The sequence below is a fragment of the Diceros bicornis genome, chromosome 26, assembly GCF_020826845.1.
Source record: "Diceros bicornis minor isolate mBicDic1 chromosome 26, mDicBic1.mat.cur, whole genome shotgun sequence".
Lineage (NCBI taxonomy): Eukaryota > Metazoa > Chordata > Mammalia > Perissodactyla > Rhinocerotidae > Diceros > Diceros bicornis.
In genome coordinates this window covers 45,525,667-45,538,882 of record NC_080765.1, presented here as the reverse complement: position 1 = coordinate 45,538,882, position 13,216 = coordinate 45,525,667, and the positions used below count along the sequence as shown (strand labels likewise).

The 13,216-nt window shown below is 61.9% G+C and overlaps 2 protein-coding genes across 2 annotated transcripts; both read left to right on the top strand.

The window, feature by feature from the left end:
• The first annotated feature begins 437 nt into the window (after window positions 1-437).
• On the top strand, window positions 438-4,517 carry LOC131422034 (glycine-rich extracellular protein 1-like). Its single transcript, XM_058568887.1, has 10 exons — window positions 438-504; window positions 728-760; window positions 1,603-1,632; window positions 1,755-1,784; window positions 2,295-2,330; window positions 2,794-2,853; window positions 3,156-3,356; window positions 3,644-3,703; window positions 4,313-4,345; window positions 4,427-4,517. The coding sequence occupies exons 1-7, from the start codon at window positions 438-440 to the stop codon at window positions 3,251-3,253; spliced, it is 354 nt and encodes a 117-aa protein (XP_058424870.1). The 3' UTR covers window positions 3,254-3,356; window positions 3,644-3,703; window positions 4,313-4,345; window positions 4,427-4,517.
• On the top strand, window positions 3,306-13,119 carry LOC131422033 (glycine-rich extracellular protein 1-like). The gene is made up of 31 exons (XM_058568886.1): window positions 3,306-3,356; window positions 4,186-4,231; window positions 4,313-4,345; window positions 4,427-4,486; window positions 4,946-5,146; window positions 5,437-5,469; window positions 5,823-5,882; window positions 5,986-6,018; window positions 6,106-6,141; window positions 6,355-6,384; window positions 6,468-6,500; window positions 6,884-6,919; window positions 7,464-7,496; window positions 7,589-7,624; window positions 7,837-7,926; window positions 8,185-8,214; window positions 8,313-8,345; window positions 9,252-9,305; window positions 9,467-9,502; window positions 9,864-9,896; window positions 10,003-10,038; window positions 10,716-10,760; window positions 11,046-11,087; window positions 11,206-11,238; window positions 11,644-11,706; window positions 11,786-11,815; window positions 11,899-11,958; window positions 12,113-12,226; window positions 12,521-12,565; window positions 12,669-12,722; window positions 12,953-13,119. The coding sequence occupies exons 1-31, from the start codon at window positions 3,306-3,308 to the stop codon at window positions 12,976-12,978; spliced, it is 1,545 nt and encodes a 514-aa protein (XP_058424869.1). The 3' UTR covers window positions 12,979-13,119.
• Window positions 13,120-13,216: the final 97 nt, after the last annotated feature.

The window sequence follows — 13,216 nt, the reverse complement described above, 5'->3', positions numbered from 1 at the left end:
ATCTAAAGGTGTAACACTGTAACTCATTCTGAGTCTCCCCTGCCAGCCACACCCACAGTTCTGGGCCTGGCTCCCCCTTCTCCCCAGCTGTGTTGGGGCTGGGCCTGGAGTGCCCGCCTGCCCCTTGCCAGCTGCTGGGGGAGCATCTGAGCCCTCCAGGCCTGGCGCCAGGCCCCAGTCCCTGACAGGAGTGGAGGAGCCTCGGGGGGCCAGGTGGGGCTTGTCTGTCCTGGCTGTCAGCGCCCATGATGGATGAGGGGTGGGGCAGGGAGGAGGCCAGGGGCTGGACTCCTGCACACAGGGAGTGGGGGCTGGCCCCCCGGGGTCTGCCAGCAGAGCCTCTGCTACTCACAGCTGGGGGGCTTGGGTGAAGGCCTCCACCCAGCAGGGGGTTTAAAGGCCCAAAGGCCGTGTGCCCTCCCACTCTGCCCGGCACCATGGGCGCCCAGGCCTTCCCCACCACCCTTTTCCTGCTCTGCCTGACTTCTGAAAGCCTGCAAGGCGGTACGGCCGGGCAGAGGGCTAGAGGGTCTGAACAGCTGAGGTTGGGGCTGGGGGTCTAGGGACAGCATTGGGTCAGATGCTGGGGCTGTGGAGGCGGGGTGTCAGGTGTGTGAAGTCTGGGCTGGGCAGGGTTTTGGGGTGCTGGGGGAGAGACGCCTGGGTCCTGCCCCCTCTCCATCTTTGGGGTCATTGCCCCTGAGTCAGCGCCCTCCTTGCTCCCCAGGGCTACCTCCATTGTCTCCTGGCCTGGGGAAAGGTAAGTGGACCCTCCTGGCACTGGGGTCAAGGAAGAGGGCCTAGTGTCTCCCCCCAGGGGTCTGGGAGTTCTCTGGAGGAGAGCACCAGATGTTCCTCAGCTCTGGGATCCAGATGTGGGGCCTAGGAGAGCACAAGGTCCCTCCTTGTCCATGGTCAGTTCAAGTGTGGGGAGCACGGACACCTGCCACCATTGGAACGGAGTTGGGATAGGGAGGAATCTCAGCTCTGGGCATGAGAACATCAAGCGCAGAGGAGGAGCCTGGACCTGGGTCTTCAAGGGGGGCAGGTTGTGACAGGAAAGGGAAAGGACGTCCCTGGGAGCAAGACAGGGCAAAGGCCTGGAGGTGGGAGGGGAGGGGAAGGGACAAGGCGAGCTGGAGCAAGGCCCAGGGCTGGGGCAGGTGGAGGCTGGGTGTCACAGAAGGGTCTTCACTCCAGGGACCTGGGCTCCTAAGGGTGGGAAAAGGGGCTCCCTCCTGAGACCTGATGCATCTGAGCTGCAGGACAGAAAGACTTGGGGGGTAGGGGACGAGGAGGATGAGATTTCCAGGAAGGGAGGGGTCCAAAGACCCTCTGAGGTAAGAATGGAGGGGAGAGGTGCACATGTCCCTGAGGATGTGCCCTAGGGGTATGGCCCAGACACCTCCCTCCACGCCTAGCAACCCTTCAGCCTCTGCTCTCCCTGCTCTATTCTGCTCACCTGACTCTGTCCTTGCCCCTCCTGTGACCAGAGGGGAAACTGAGGCCCAGTGGGGGCCTCTGCAGAACGGGCCGGGGAGCATCCAGATTCAGCCCTCTTTGCCCTCTCCTAAGTCACCCCCCTTCTCCCCAACCCCACAGGCTTAGGGACCCTGAATGGCTACAGATCAGGTAAAGCTGGCTGAGAGGGTGGGCAAGGTGGGGGCAGATCTGTGTCCTCCAAATGAGGGTGGGGCACCCCAGCTCCTGGCCCCTCTTGCCCCCCTAGGCTCAACCTCTCATTTTGCCCCCAGGCTACGGCCTCCCCAGTGGCCTAGGAGCTGGTAAGGGATGGGCAAATGGGATTTGGGGGTTGGGGGCAGCCATCTCAGAAATAGGCGGGGACAGCACTGATGCCCCCCAGGCAGAGAAGCCCCCCTGTGGCCCCTTCTGGCAGGCCTCTTCGTTTCCCTCCTGCACACACTCCCCTCCCCCCAAGAATCCATCAAGACTGTTCTGGTGTCATCTCACTTTTGTACCTTGCCCTGGGCACCCCAGATTCTTTCCTGTCCCTGCTTGTTCCTCTGTTAGCACACTAAGCCCAGCCCCCAGGCAGGCAAGCCTGGCTCGCTGTGTGACCCTGGACCAGCTGGGAGCAGGCTGGGGGTGGGGGTCCTGGGGAGACCCTGAGGGAGAGGATTCTGGGTCCCTCATCTGCTCCCTGGGTCTCCCCCAGGCTTCCAAGGGGGTGTTAAACTTCAGAAGGCAGGTGAGCCGTGCCCTGCGTGGTTCTCTGTCTCTCTCTCTGTCTCTCCATCTTTTTCTCACACCCCTCACCTCCATCTATCCCCCAGGACTTGGGAACGGGAATGCGCTGGGAGCCCAGCCCGGTGAGAGCGGTGGGGTCTGGGAGTTGGTCCTCTCCCTGCCTCCCTCCCAGGCCTCGGGGGTGGGGTAGGAGGGCAGGATTGGTGAATGATCTGGGGAGGGGCAGATGGGGAGCCTTCAGGTTTGCTGTTTCTGGCTGGGTCCTGCACCCCCACCCCAGCTGGGACCCCAAACCTCTGTAGTTCATCCCTCCCTCTCCCCACAAGCCCTCCAGCTCATTATGGCTGTGGAACAGGTAGAGATGGGCCTGAGGTGGGGGGGAGCTGGGGCCGGGAGTCTAAGGGCACCCCTGAAATGGGGTAAGACCGTCCCTTGATCCCCACCTCCTTCTCAGGCACTGGAGGGGATGTGAAAGCCCACAATCCAGGCGAGCCCCCCAGCCTACCTGTCTCTCCCCATCTCTTATGCCCGGCCCCCCCATTACTCCCTTACTCCTCTCTGACCCTGCCTGCCCTGTCTCCCCAGGGTTTGGGAACGGGAACCAGCTGGGAGCAGGCGCCTTCCCAGGTGCTGCAGCCCAGCCAGGTGAGGTGGGGAAGAGGGATGGGTATGGACATGGGGGGATACGGCCTGGTCAGCATTGGGAGGGTCTTCTCCCAGAGTCCCCCAGGACAGAGCTGGTGACTCCACTGGAGGTGGAGGGAGGGGCCATAAGGGTTCCTGATGTCTGATTTGGGAAAGGGAGAACAGGACACCCCTGCTTCACCCCCGCCTCAGCTGGGACCCCAAGCACCCCCGGCCTCACCCCTCACCTCAGCATGGCTATGGAGCCCCAGGAAGAGGCTGGGTCCCTGGGGTCCCCTCATCTCTCACATCTCTCTCCCCAGCCTTTGGAGGAGGTGTGAAACTTCAGCAGCTGGGTGAGACTCCGCTCTACACCCGACCCTCTGTCCACCAGCCATCACTGTCTGTCTGCTCCCATTGAAGCCCCAGCCCCCTCCTCCTCATTCTGTCCTCTGGCTCTGTCTCCCCAGGATATGGCACCGGGCTGGGAGCTGGGGCCTTCCCAGGGCTGGGAGCCCAGCCAGGTGAGGACACCTGAGGCACCTCCCTGGGGTTCAGGGAGGGAGAAGGGAGGGGGCAGAGGTGGAATCAGGGAACCAGTAGGGGAGAGACTTGGGTTCTGGGGGGAGGGCAGGGGGCTCAGCCTCTTGGTCTCTCCTCAGGCCTAGGAGGGGGCATGAAACCTCCAAATGGGTGGAGAGCCCTGTCCTGCCCCCGTCTTGTCACTCCCCCCCCATTTCCATCCCAGCCCCCTCTGTGTGCCCGAACCTGCCCACCTCATGGCTTACAGCCCCTACTTCTGTGTCCCCAGGATTTGGGATCAGAAATGGTTTAGGAGTCAGCGCTTTTCCGGGGGCAGGAGCCCTGCCAGGTGAGGGTGGCTGGGGCCGGGGCTGCAGGGAGGGGCAGGCAAGTGGGGTTCAGGGTCCTGGGCTGCAGGGAGGGGCAGGCAAGGGGGGTTCAGGGTCCTGACAGCATTCTTAGTGGAGGGGCTGGTTGGGGTCAGTGTCAACTTCTCTCTGTCTCTCCGTAAGCCTGGGAGGCAGCGTGAAATCCCTGAAGCCAGGTGAGGAGAGAGCCCCGCCCTCTCACCCTGTCCCCAGCTCGGCACTGTGTCACCCCTCCCAGGACTGCTCCCTTCATTGGGCTGCTGCCCCTCCTATGGCTTGAGTTGTGGTCTTGGGGAGGGTCTCCCAGACTTTCAGGCCTTTCTCAGGACATGCTCCCTGAGAAGAACTGGTGGTGGGGGGCACAAAGGTCCCGGGCTGAGGAAGCACAGGAGGTGTGAGCCCACCTGGCAGCTGGGACCGCACACTGGCCCACCTCCAGCCTCCGCCCGCCCTCTCTCCACAGGCCCTGTGGCTCAGAATGGTGGCCAGGGACCACGTAGGGGAGGGGGGTGAGAGCTGGGGGCATATGCTTGGGTTTGGGGATTCAAGGGGTTCCAAGCTCCATAACCTGGTCCCTGTCTCTTTCTCAGGAATTGGAGAGGGCGTGAAACTCCAAAAGCCAGGTGAGCCCTACCCTGTCCCTCTGTCCCTGTCCCCCGCCCCCCACTTCTGATCCCTCTTACTCCCTCCTGCTGTCTCCCCAGGATTTGACAACGGGAACGTGGTGGGAACCAGGGCCTTCCCAGGAGTTGGAGCCCAGCCAGGTGAGGGCACCAGGCCAAGCTGGGTTCTAGAAAGCAGAGGAGGAGCTAGGGGAGGGCAGAAAATTGATCTCTGCGGGGAGGATGGGGGCAAGGAGGGGTCTGCATGTGGTCCAGTCACACGCCTGGTCTTTCTCCAGGCTTGGGAGGGGGTTTGGAACCTCAGACACCAGGCTAGCCAGAGACCCTGCCCTCCTGTCCCCCATGTTGACTCTGTCCCCACCCACCCCTGTCCTTGTCCCCTCCCAAACCATGTCCTCACACTGCTTTCTCTCTTCAGGATATGCATTGGCAATGGCCTGGGGGCCCACCCAGGGGGTTGCTAGCATGGGGGTGCTCGGAGGGGGAAGTCAGGGTGCTGCCCCCCCCCGCCCCTTACCTGAGTGCCTGCCCCAAGGAGGGGGCTGGAGCCCTGGGGGGTTTATCCCAGGCAGTGGGACACACCCTTGGGGTTTTAAGCAGAGCGTGAAAGACCTTGTTTATATGTGAGAAACTCTTGGCTCCAGGACTCAGTGGGAGTCGGAGAATGTGAGGAAGAGCATTTCCAGGGCTGGGCTCGCCAGCGGCCAGCGTGGGGGCCGGGAGAAGTGGCGGCATTGAAGGCCGCCAGGGAGTCTCAGAGCCAAAAGGCAGAGGGCAGCTGTGAGGGGGCTCCTGCCACAGGTCCACCAATCACCTCCCCTACTCCTTTTGTGAATCTATGCAGGCTGAATGGAGGGATGTGAGGGGAGGGCCAGGATCCAGGTGGCAGGGTGTGGGAGGCTGGGGGCCACTCTTGCTTCAGCACCCCCAACTTTCCTGTGTCACCCTCCACGTAGGTCTCGCAGCTCTAAATGGCTTTGGACCAGGTAGACAGCAGATGGGGGTGGAAGCTGGGAGCAGGGGCTGAGTTTCTGGGGAGAGGCCCAGAGATGAGGGGCTTCTGGGTTCTCACTTGCTCATCTCTTCCCCAGGCTTTGGAGGGGGCGTGAAACCCCAGAAGCCAGGTGAGCCTCCCCCTGCCTGTCTCTCTCCGCCTCCCCAAAACCCTGAGCTCCCCTCCCCCCATTCACACACCCACCTCGGTGTGTCCCCCCAGGTTTCAGGAATGGCAATGGGCTGGGAGCCCAGCCAGGTGAGACTGGTGGGGTCTGGGGTGGGGGTCCACGTCTGGGTGTCCTCTCCCACCTCCCTCCAGGTCTTCCAGGGGCAGGATTGGTGAGTGGTTAAGAGAGTCTGGAAGAAAGTGTCCAGGACTCTTGGTTCAGGCTTGGCTCTGAAGTGGGGACCATAGGCCGGCCCTTCACCCCCACCTTAGCCAGGGTCCCAAACCCCCTGCTTGTCCCTCCCTCCCCCACAGGCCCCCCAGCTCAGAATGGCTACCCAGCAGGCCTCCCAGCTCAGAATGGCTACGGAGCAGGTACTGGGAGTTGAGAGAAGCTGGAGTCAGGATGCTGGGGTCTGGGGGTGGCTCTGAGATGGGGGGCTCCTTGGTCCCTCACCTGTTCCCCATTTGCCTTCAGGCTTTGGAGGAGGTGTGAAAACTCAGAAGCCAGGTGAGCCTCACCCTGCCTGTATCTCTGTCTCTCCCAAAGTTTGCTACCCCCTCCCCCTCTCACCTCCACCTTGATCTGTCCCCCCAGGATTTGGAAACGGGAATGGGCTGGGAGCCCAGCCAGGTGAGACTGACGGGGTCTGGGGGGGTCTGTGTCTGGGCATCCTCTCCCTCCTCCCTCCAGGCCTTGGAGAGGCGGGATTGGTGAATAATTGTGGGGGTGCTGGGAGAAAGCCTCTAGGATTCCAGCTTTCTGGCTTAGTCCAAGAGAGGGGACCTTCACTTCCACCTCAGCCGGACCCCAAATCCCTCCAGCTCACCCTTCCTCTCCCTACAGGCCAGGTAGCCCAGAACGGATATGGAGCAGGTAGGAGCAGAGTGAGAGGACCCTGGGGAGGCCTGGAGATGGGGGCTCCTGAGTCCCTCACCTGCTCCCTGTCCCTCTACCAGGCTTTGGAGGGGGCATGAAACCCCAGAAGCCAGGTGAGTCCTGCCCCAGTCTTGTCTCTCTCCATGTCCCTCTGAAGCCAGAACACCCCCTACTCACACCTCCCATCTCTCCCCAGGATCGGGGAAAGGGCTGGGAGGGGGGCCTTTTCTGGGGCAGAAGACCAGCATCCTTAGTGGGAGAGGGGAGAGCGAGGAGCGGGGACAGGGGCCCAGGAGGGCAGGGGGCTGTGTGCCGAGCAGGGAGATGGAGGAGTTGGCCTGTGGCCTGGGAGGGGGCATGAACCATTAGAAGCCAGTTGAGGGAGAGACCCTATTGCACCCCCAGTCTTGTCTCTGAGGCCGCCCGACTCTGTCCTGCCTCCTCCTGAACCCCTGCAGACACTGACCCTCAGCCCGCCCCTGTTTTTCCTCCCCAGGATACGGTAATGGAAATGGACTGGGAGCCCGGCCAGGTGAGGGCAGCTGGACCCGGGGCCTGAGGGGTTGGGAGGAAGGAGAGAAGCAAGAGCTGGGGGCACAGAAGACCAGGAGGACAGGAGGATGGAGGGTTGGGGCCTGGGGGTCGGGAGAGGCCTGGCAGAGGCAATGTCAGCCTCTCGGCCTCCCTAGGCCTGGGAGGGGGGCAGGAAACCCCAGCAGCCAGGTGAGAGGTGAGCCATCCTGTCCCTCGTCCCCCTCAGGCTGCTTTTTCTGCCCCCGCCTCCCGCAGACCTAAGTGCGTTGCGCTGGGCCTGTGTGGGACTCTGAGCAGAGGGGACTACCTGCTCCATGAATGTTCCAGGGCACCAAGGACCATGGGGAGAGGAATGGGAGCCAGACCAAGGGACCTCAGTGCTGGCCTCACCCCCTCAGCCCCATGGCCAGCTTTTCACCCCCCCTTATCCCCAGAGGCCCTGCAGCTCAAAATGGCTATGGACCAGGTGGGGGTGGGCTGGAGTTCTGGGGAGGCCCAGAGATGGGGCCTGGTCCCTCACCTGCTCCCTGTCCCTCTACCAGGCTTTGGAGGCGGCGTGAAACCCCGGAAGCCAGGTGAGCCTCCCCCTGCCTGTCTCTCTCCGCCTCCCCAAAACCCTGAGCTCCCCTCCCCCCATTCACACCCCCACCTCGGTGTGTCCCCCCAGGTTTCGGGAATGGCAATGGGCTGGGAGCCCAGCCAGGTGAGACTGGTGGGGTCTGGGGTGGGGGTCCGCGTCTGGGTGTCCTCTCCCACCTCCCTCCAGGCCTTCCAGGGGCAGGACTGGTGAATAGTTATGAGGGGCTGGGGGACCCCTGGTTCAGGCTTGGCTCTGAAGTAGGGACTACAGGCCTGCCCCTCACCCCCACCTTAGCCAGGATCCCAAACCCCCTGCTCGTCCCTCCCCCCCTGCAGGCCCCCCAGCTCAGAATGGCTACCCCGCAGGCCCCCCAGCTCAGAACGGCTACCTCACAGGCTTCCCAGCTCAGAATGGCTACGGAGCAGGTACTGGGGGGTTGGGAGAGCTGGGGACTAGGAGAGGAGGAGAGAGGAAGAGTGCTGGGGAGGAGGTGGTCCTCATCCAGACCCTATTCTGAGATGCCTCTCTGGGCTCCTGCCAGACTTGGAGAGGGCAGAGTTGGCAATGAAGGCAGGTGGCATGGGCAGAGGAGGCCCTAGGCTTTCTGGTTCCTAAACTGGGAGAAAAAAGCCGCCCAGACCCCAGCCTCCTGCACCTCAGCCTCTCCCTCTCGGTCCCCACAGGCCCTCGGGTTCCTATCAGTTACGCACCAGGTAGGGTAGTGGACGCTGGGGGCCAGACGCCAGGGCTCTGGGGGAGAGGCCCAGTGGGTGGGTCACGGGTGCCTCACCTGCTCCCATCTCTTCTCTAGGCATTGGTGAGGGCGTGAAGCCGCAAAAGCCAGGTAAACTCTTTCTCTCTTCCGCTTGTGATACTGAGATTTATAATAAGAGATATATATTCAGTCTTCCTCCTGTTCCTGGCACAGAGCTAGGTCCTAAAAGCTGTGGAATTTCGTGAGTAAGGAGGGTGCTAAAGGTGTCTTTTGTTGTGTTAATGAGGTGACTTTTGGACAGCCCCTGGGTCGCCTAAGGCTGGGGGCTTGGGGCTGGTGATTAGAGGGTGGGAACTTGCAGTCCCACCCCTGACCTCAGGGAGGGGGTGGGGCTGGGGAGTGAGGTCAGTTACTGATGGCCAAGGAGTGAACCAGTCATGCCTGTGTAATGAAGCCTCCATTAAAACCCAAAAGGACGGGGTTTGGAGAGCTTCCCTTCGAGTCGGTGAACGGTGAACATGTAGGGATGTGGGGAGAGCATGGAGGATCTGCACCCCTCCACCATACCTTGCTCTGTGCATCTTTCCCATCTGGCTGATCTCGAGTTATATCCTTTTATAATAAACCGGTAATCTAGTAAGTAAACTGTTTTCCTGAGTTCTGTGAGCCGCTCCAGCAAATTAATCGAACCCAAGGAGGAGGTCATGGGAACCTCCGATTTATAGCTGGTCGGTCAGAAGCACAGGTGACAACCTGGACTGGCGATTGGCACCTGAAATGGGTGAGGAGGGGAACAGTCTTGTGGGACTGAGCCCTTAACCTGTGGGATATAACGCCATCTCCAGGTTAAATAGTGTCAGAATTGAGTTAAATTATAGGACACCCAGCTGGGGTCTGAGAATTGCCTGGTGGTGTTGGAAACCCCCAGAATTGGAATTGGTGTCAAGATTAGACCCCCCTACTTCCCTCTACCCCCAGAAACTGTCTACTCCACCTACCCCGTTCCCCCTCGCGACCCCCACCCTCTCTCCCCAGTGTACAGCAATGGGCTGGGAGCTGGAGCCTTCCCGGGCGAAAGGGCCCAGCCAGGTGAGGGAGGCAGGGGTGGGCCCTGGGGTGCTGGGAGGTGGTCGAGAGGGGAGGAGGGGGCACAGGGCCCCATGGGGCAAAGAGGGGTCCTGGGGAAGAGAAGGGGCAGGGTGGGGTCTGACCCACCCCAGCCCCTGCCCTCATGCCTGCTCTCCTCCCAGAATCCCTGCTAGGGAGGGCGCTGCAGCTCCCACCAGGTGAGGGCAGTGGGGGCCCCAGTAGGGGAGGGAGACGGCTCATTCTTTTTTTTTTTTTTTTTTTTGTGAGGAAGATCAGCCCTGTGCTAACATCTGCCAGTCCTCCTCTTTTTTTGCTGAGGAAGACTGGCCCTGGGCTAACATCCGTGCCCATCTTCCTCCATTTTATATGGGACACCGCCACAGCACGGCTTGCCAAACGGTGTGTCGGTGCGCGCCCCGGATCCGAACCGGCGAACCCCGAGCCACTGCAGCGGAGCAGGCGCACTTAACCGCTTGCACCACCTGGCCAGCCCCAGAGAGGGCTCATTCTTAGGGCCAGGGCTGGTAGGGTCTGAAGCGGCCTCTGTCTCTCCTGCAGGTCTGGGAGGGGGTGTGAAACCTCAGAAGCCAGGTGAGTGAGAGATCCCTCCATATCTGTCCTGCACCTCCTCCTGCCTCTCCTTCCAGAACCCCCCTCCCCTAAATACTGCCTCTCACATCCCTGCTTTCCTCTCCAGGATATGGCAATGGAAACGGGCTGGGGGCCCAGCCAGGTGAGGCCTCCAGGGCTAGAAGGGGAATGATGAGGAGGGAGGTAGGGGGGATGGTGGGCAAACAGCAGGAACCACATCAGGTGGCTGGGTCACCTCGTCCCCAGAGCAGGTCGTGGCCCCTGGGAGCTGGACTTTTTCTGACCTGGCCAACCTCCTCCTTTGGAAGCTGTGTCTGCCCTAGAAGCCACCGCAGGCTGATGAATTGGCCAAGCCGAGTCCAGGAGGGCAGACTGGGGTGGGCGCTGGCCTGGGCTCAGTGCTCTCTCCCTCCCCATCCAGGTCCCTGCGATGAGAGGGGCCCTCCTCTGCTTCTCCCTAGGGCTCCCACTCCAGGGGGCCCTTCTGATAAAGGGGGTGGCTGGGGCCCAAAATCCCAGCCCCCTCCCCCAGTGCAGAATGGCAACTTCCCAGGTCAGTGTGGAGGAGGCAACTGGGGGGACCTGGTCCCAGGAGGGGCTGGGCCAGGTCGGGCTGCTCAGAAGCCTCTGTACCCGTTCTCCAGTTGAGACTGAGGCTTGTCACAGTGAGCCAGCTGCGGAAAAGCTGAACTCTGGTCCTGAGACCACGTGTGGCCCCCAATATGGCAGCTCCCCCCAGCCCCTGCCCCCAGGGCAGGCTGCCCCACTCCTGACCCACCCTGCCCTGAGCTCACTCCTGTCCCCTGGCTTTCTTCCTAGCACCGACTCCAGCCATCCAGTGGGGACTGAAACCTCAGAAAGCAGGTGTGAGTCTGTCTGCTCCCCGTCCCCATGCTAGATCAGGTCAATCCTCCATCACTCTTGTTCCCCAGCTGCCTCGGCTGTTTAGGCACCTTAAGGCCAGGAAGTCCCTTGCCGAGCCTATCCTCAGTCTCTCTTGCTGCTTTCTAAGCTCATTTCTTCTGGTTCTGTTCTTTGTGGATAGGGAGAATCCGTTCTTCCTCCTCAGAGTCCCTAAGGTCCATACTTGGCCCCCAAGGAATGAGGGAAAATCTGGGTCCTCCCCTCTGATCTCCATTCTCTTCACAGGGTACCAGCCTCTGAATGGCTATGGACCAGGAGCAGAACTGGGTGAGTCTAGGGTCTTCTCCCCACCCCTCCTTTCCCCTCCACCAGCTCAGGATGAGGGGAGAACAGACTGCAGCTATCTCCGACCCCCCATCTCTGACCCCTGTTTCCTCTCCTCCAGGCTTTGGTGGTGGCCTCAAGCCCCAGAAAGTCGGTGAGCCCCCCCTGGCCCCCACGTTGGGCACGAGCTAGTGTCTCCCTCACGGCGAGCCCTCCTTGGTGCTATCTCTCGCTGTGTCCGTCTGTCTCTTTCCTTATTCACCCAGCACATATTCACTATGCACTGGGCCATAATGGTGGCCAGAACCGGGTGCAATCCTGTCTCAGGCGAGGGTGTAGTGACAGACTGAGGCCGAGTGGAAAGGGAGGCTGCCCAGAGGGAGGTCAGGGAGGCTTCTGGAAGTTGGGACCCAGAGGTTGCACAGGGTTAGCTGGCTGAGGGTGGGGGAACTTGTGGGGTCCTCTCCAGGTTACATCTGAGTCAGTCTGTCTCTCCACGAGGGGTCCCGCTGGTCCCCCAGTGCTGCCCCCCAGCCCCTCTCCAACCTTTCTCCTGCAGGTTTTGGCTACAGGAATGGTGGTCTGGGAGCTGGGGTCTTCCCCGAGGCCCGCCCACAGCCAGGTGCCTGGAGGGTGTGGGGAGTGTGGGGGACCCCGGCTCAGGGGCTGCTCCTGCGCTGACCTTCTTTGTTCTCCTCCAGGGTTCCCTGGGGCCAATGGCTTTAGGAATGGTGAGTCAGACCCGGGGGACAGTGCAGGGGTGAGGAGAAGGGACGTCCAGGGGCTGGGCAGGAATCGCTTGGATCTCTTGCAGGGTATGGGGAGGAAACGCTTGTGGACCCCAGAGCTGCAGCTCCAGCCCCTGAAGGAAACAGTAAGAAATGAGTGTTTGGGGAGCAGAGTGAACCCCAGCAAGGGCCGTGGGGGCCAGGCTGAGTGGGCGGGGGCTCTGAGGTCCCGGGAGGACTGGGGCGTCCTAGATGTCCAGGACCAGTGGGCGGGTGCCCATGCCAGCTCTCTTCCTGCAGGTCAGGCCGGGTCCCTGAGGGGCTCTCCCTGGCCCTCCCTCCAGCCCTGGGGGGCCGCCTTGAAGCCCGGATATGGGGCTGGAGGTGCATATCCTGGGGTCAGGAGCCAGCCAGGTAATGGGGTGTGTGGAAGAGTGCTGTCGGGGGGTCAGGGGTGGCTTTGGGGAGCTAGGTCCTGGGCCCAGGCCCACCCCACAGCCCTGCAGAGATGGAGGGCAGCACTGGTAGCGGAGGGAGTGGGAGGGGCACAGGAGGGAATAAGCAGGAATGAGTGGGGGTGGAGGAGGGGCAGGCGGAGCAGGGGACCTGAGCATGAGCCTGGACACTGGACCAAGATGGGGAGGTGACAGAGCTGAAGCGAGGGCCACTGGGGACTCAGTGCTCCCACCTTCTGTCCCTCCCCACAAGGGCCCTACGGGCAGCTGAGACCAGAGCTGGGCTTCAGGCCTTTGGGTGAGTGGGGGTCTGCCAGGGCCTGGAATGAAGTTGGGGTGGGCAAGGGGACTCTGAAGTCCTCTGGTGACCGGGTGCCCTAGCTTGTCTGTGTGTGCCTTAGGGGGCCCCGAGGTGAAAAGAGACAGCAGTGGCCTGCTGAGAAATGGCTACGGAGGTGAGAGGGAGCACACTGGCCCTGTCCCCCACTTGCCACATGCCACCATTGTCACCCTTCCAGGCTGTACTGGGCCCCCAGCCCTTGGGAGGGATAGCAGGCTCTCAGGCTGCCTGTAGGTGTCTGCTGAGTGACTGACCTCAGAGACCAGAGGAGGCAGAGGGCTCAGATCCCCGGGGAGGTGAGGAGGGGGCCAGACCTCACCAGAGCCCTGTTCTCCCTCTTCCCAGGCCGCTGCCCTCTTGGGAAATGCTGAGCACTGGAGCCCATCCACTGCCCATCCTGAGCACCTCTGGGCAGAGCCTTGTGGGCCAGGCAAGGATGGCCAGACCCTCGGGCTCGGCCTCTGGCCTGAGGTCTCCTGCGGGCTGAAGTATTAATAAAGGCAGTGCGCTTCCCTCTTTGTGTCTGTGTGCCATGGGGGTGGGGATCGGCTGGCTGGGGTGGGGGGCCTGGGCCTGCAGCCTCCACCCAGCACCTCGTTCCATTCATTC

Coding starts and splice junctions, on each gene's coding strand:
- LOC131422033 (XM_058568886.1), top strand. CDS start 3,306: ATGGCACCGGGCTGGGAGCTGGGGCCTTCCCAGGGCTGGGAGCCCAGC. Junction 8,346..9,251: donor CGTGAAGCCGCAAAAGCCAG/GTAAACTCTTTC, acceptor CTCTCTCCCCAG/TGTACAGCAATGGGCTGGGA. Junction 10,761..11,045: donor ACTGAAACCTCAGAAAGCAG/GTGTGAGTCTGT, acceptor TTCTCTTCACAG/GGTACCAGCCTCTGAATGGC.
- LOC131422034 (XM_058568887.1), top strand. CDS start 438: ATGGGCGCCCAGGCCTTCCCCACCACCCTTTTCCTGCTCTGCCTGACT. Junction 505..727: donor TTCTGAAAGCCTGCAAGGCG/GTACGGCCGGGC, acceptor CTTGCTCCCCAG/GGCTACCTCCATTGTCTCCT. Junction 1,633..1,754: donor CCTGAATGGCTACAGATCAG/GTAAAGCTGGCT, acceptor TTTTGCCCCCAG/GCTACGGCCTCCCCAGTGGC.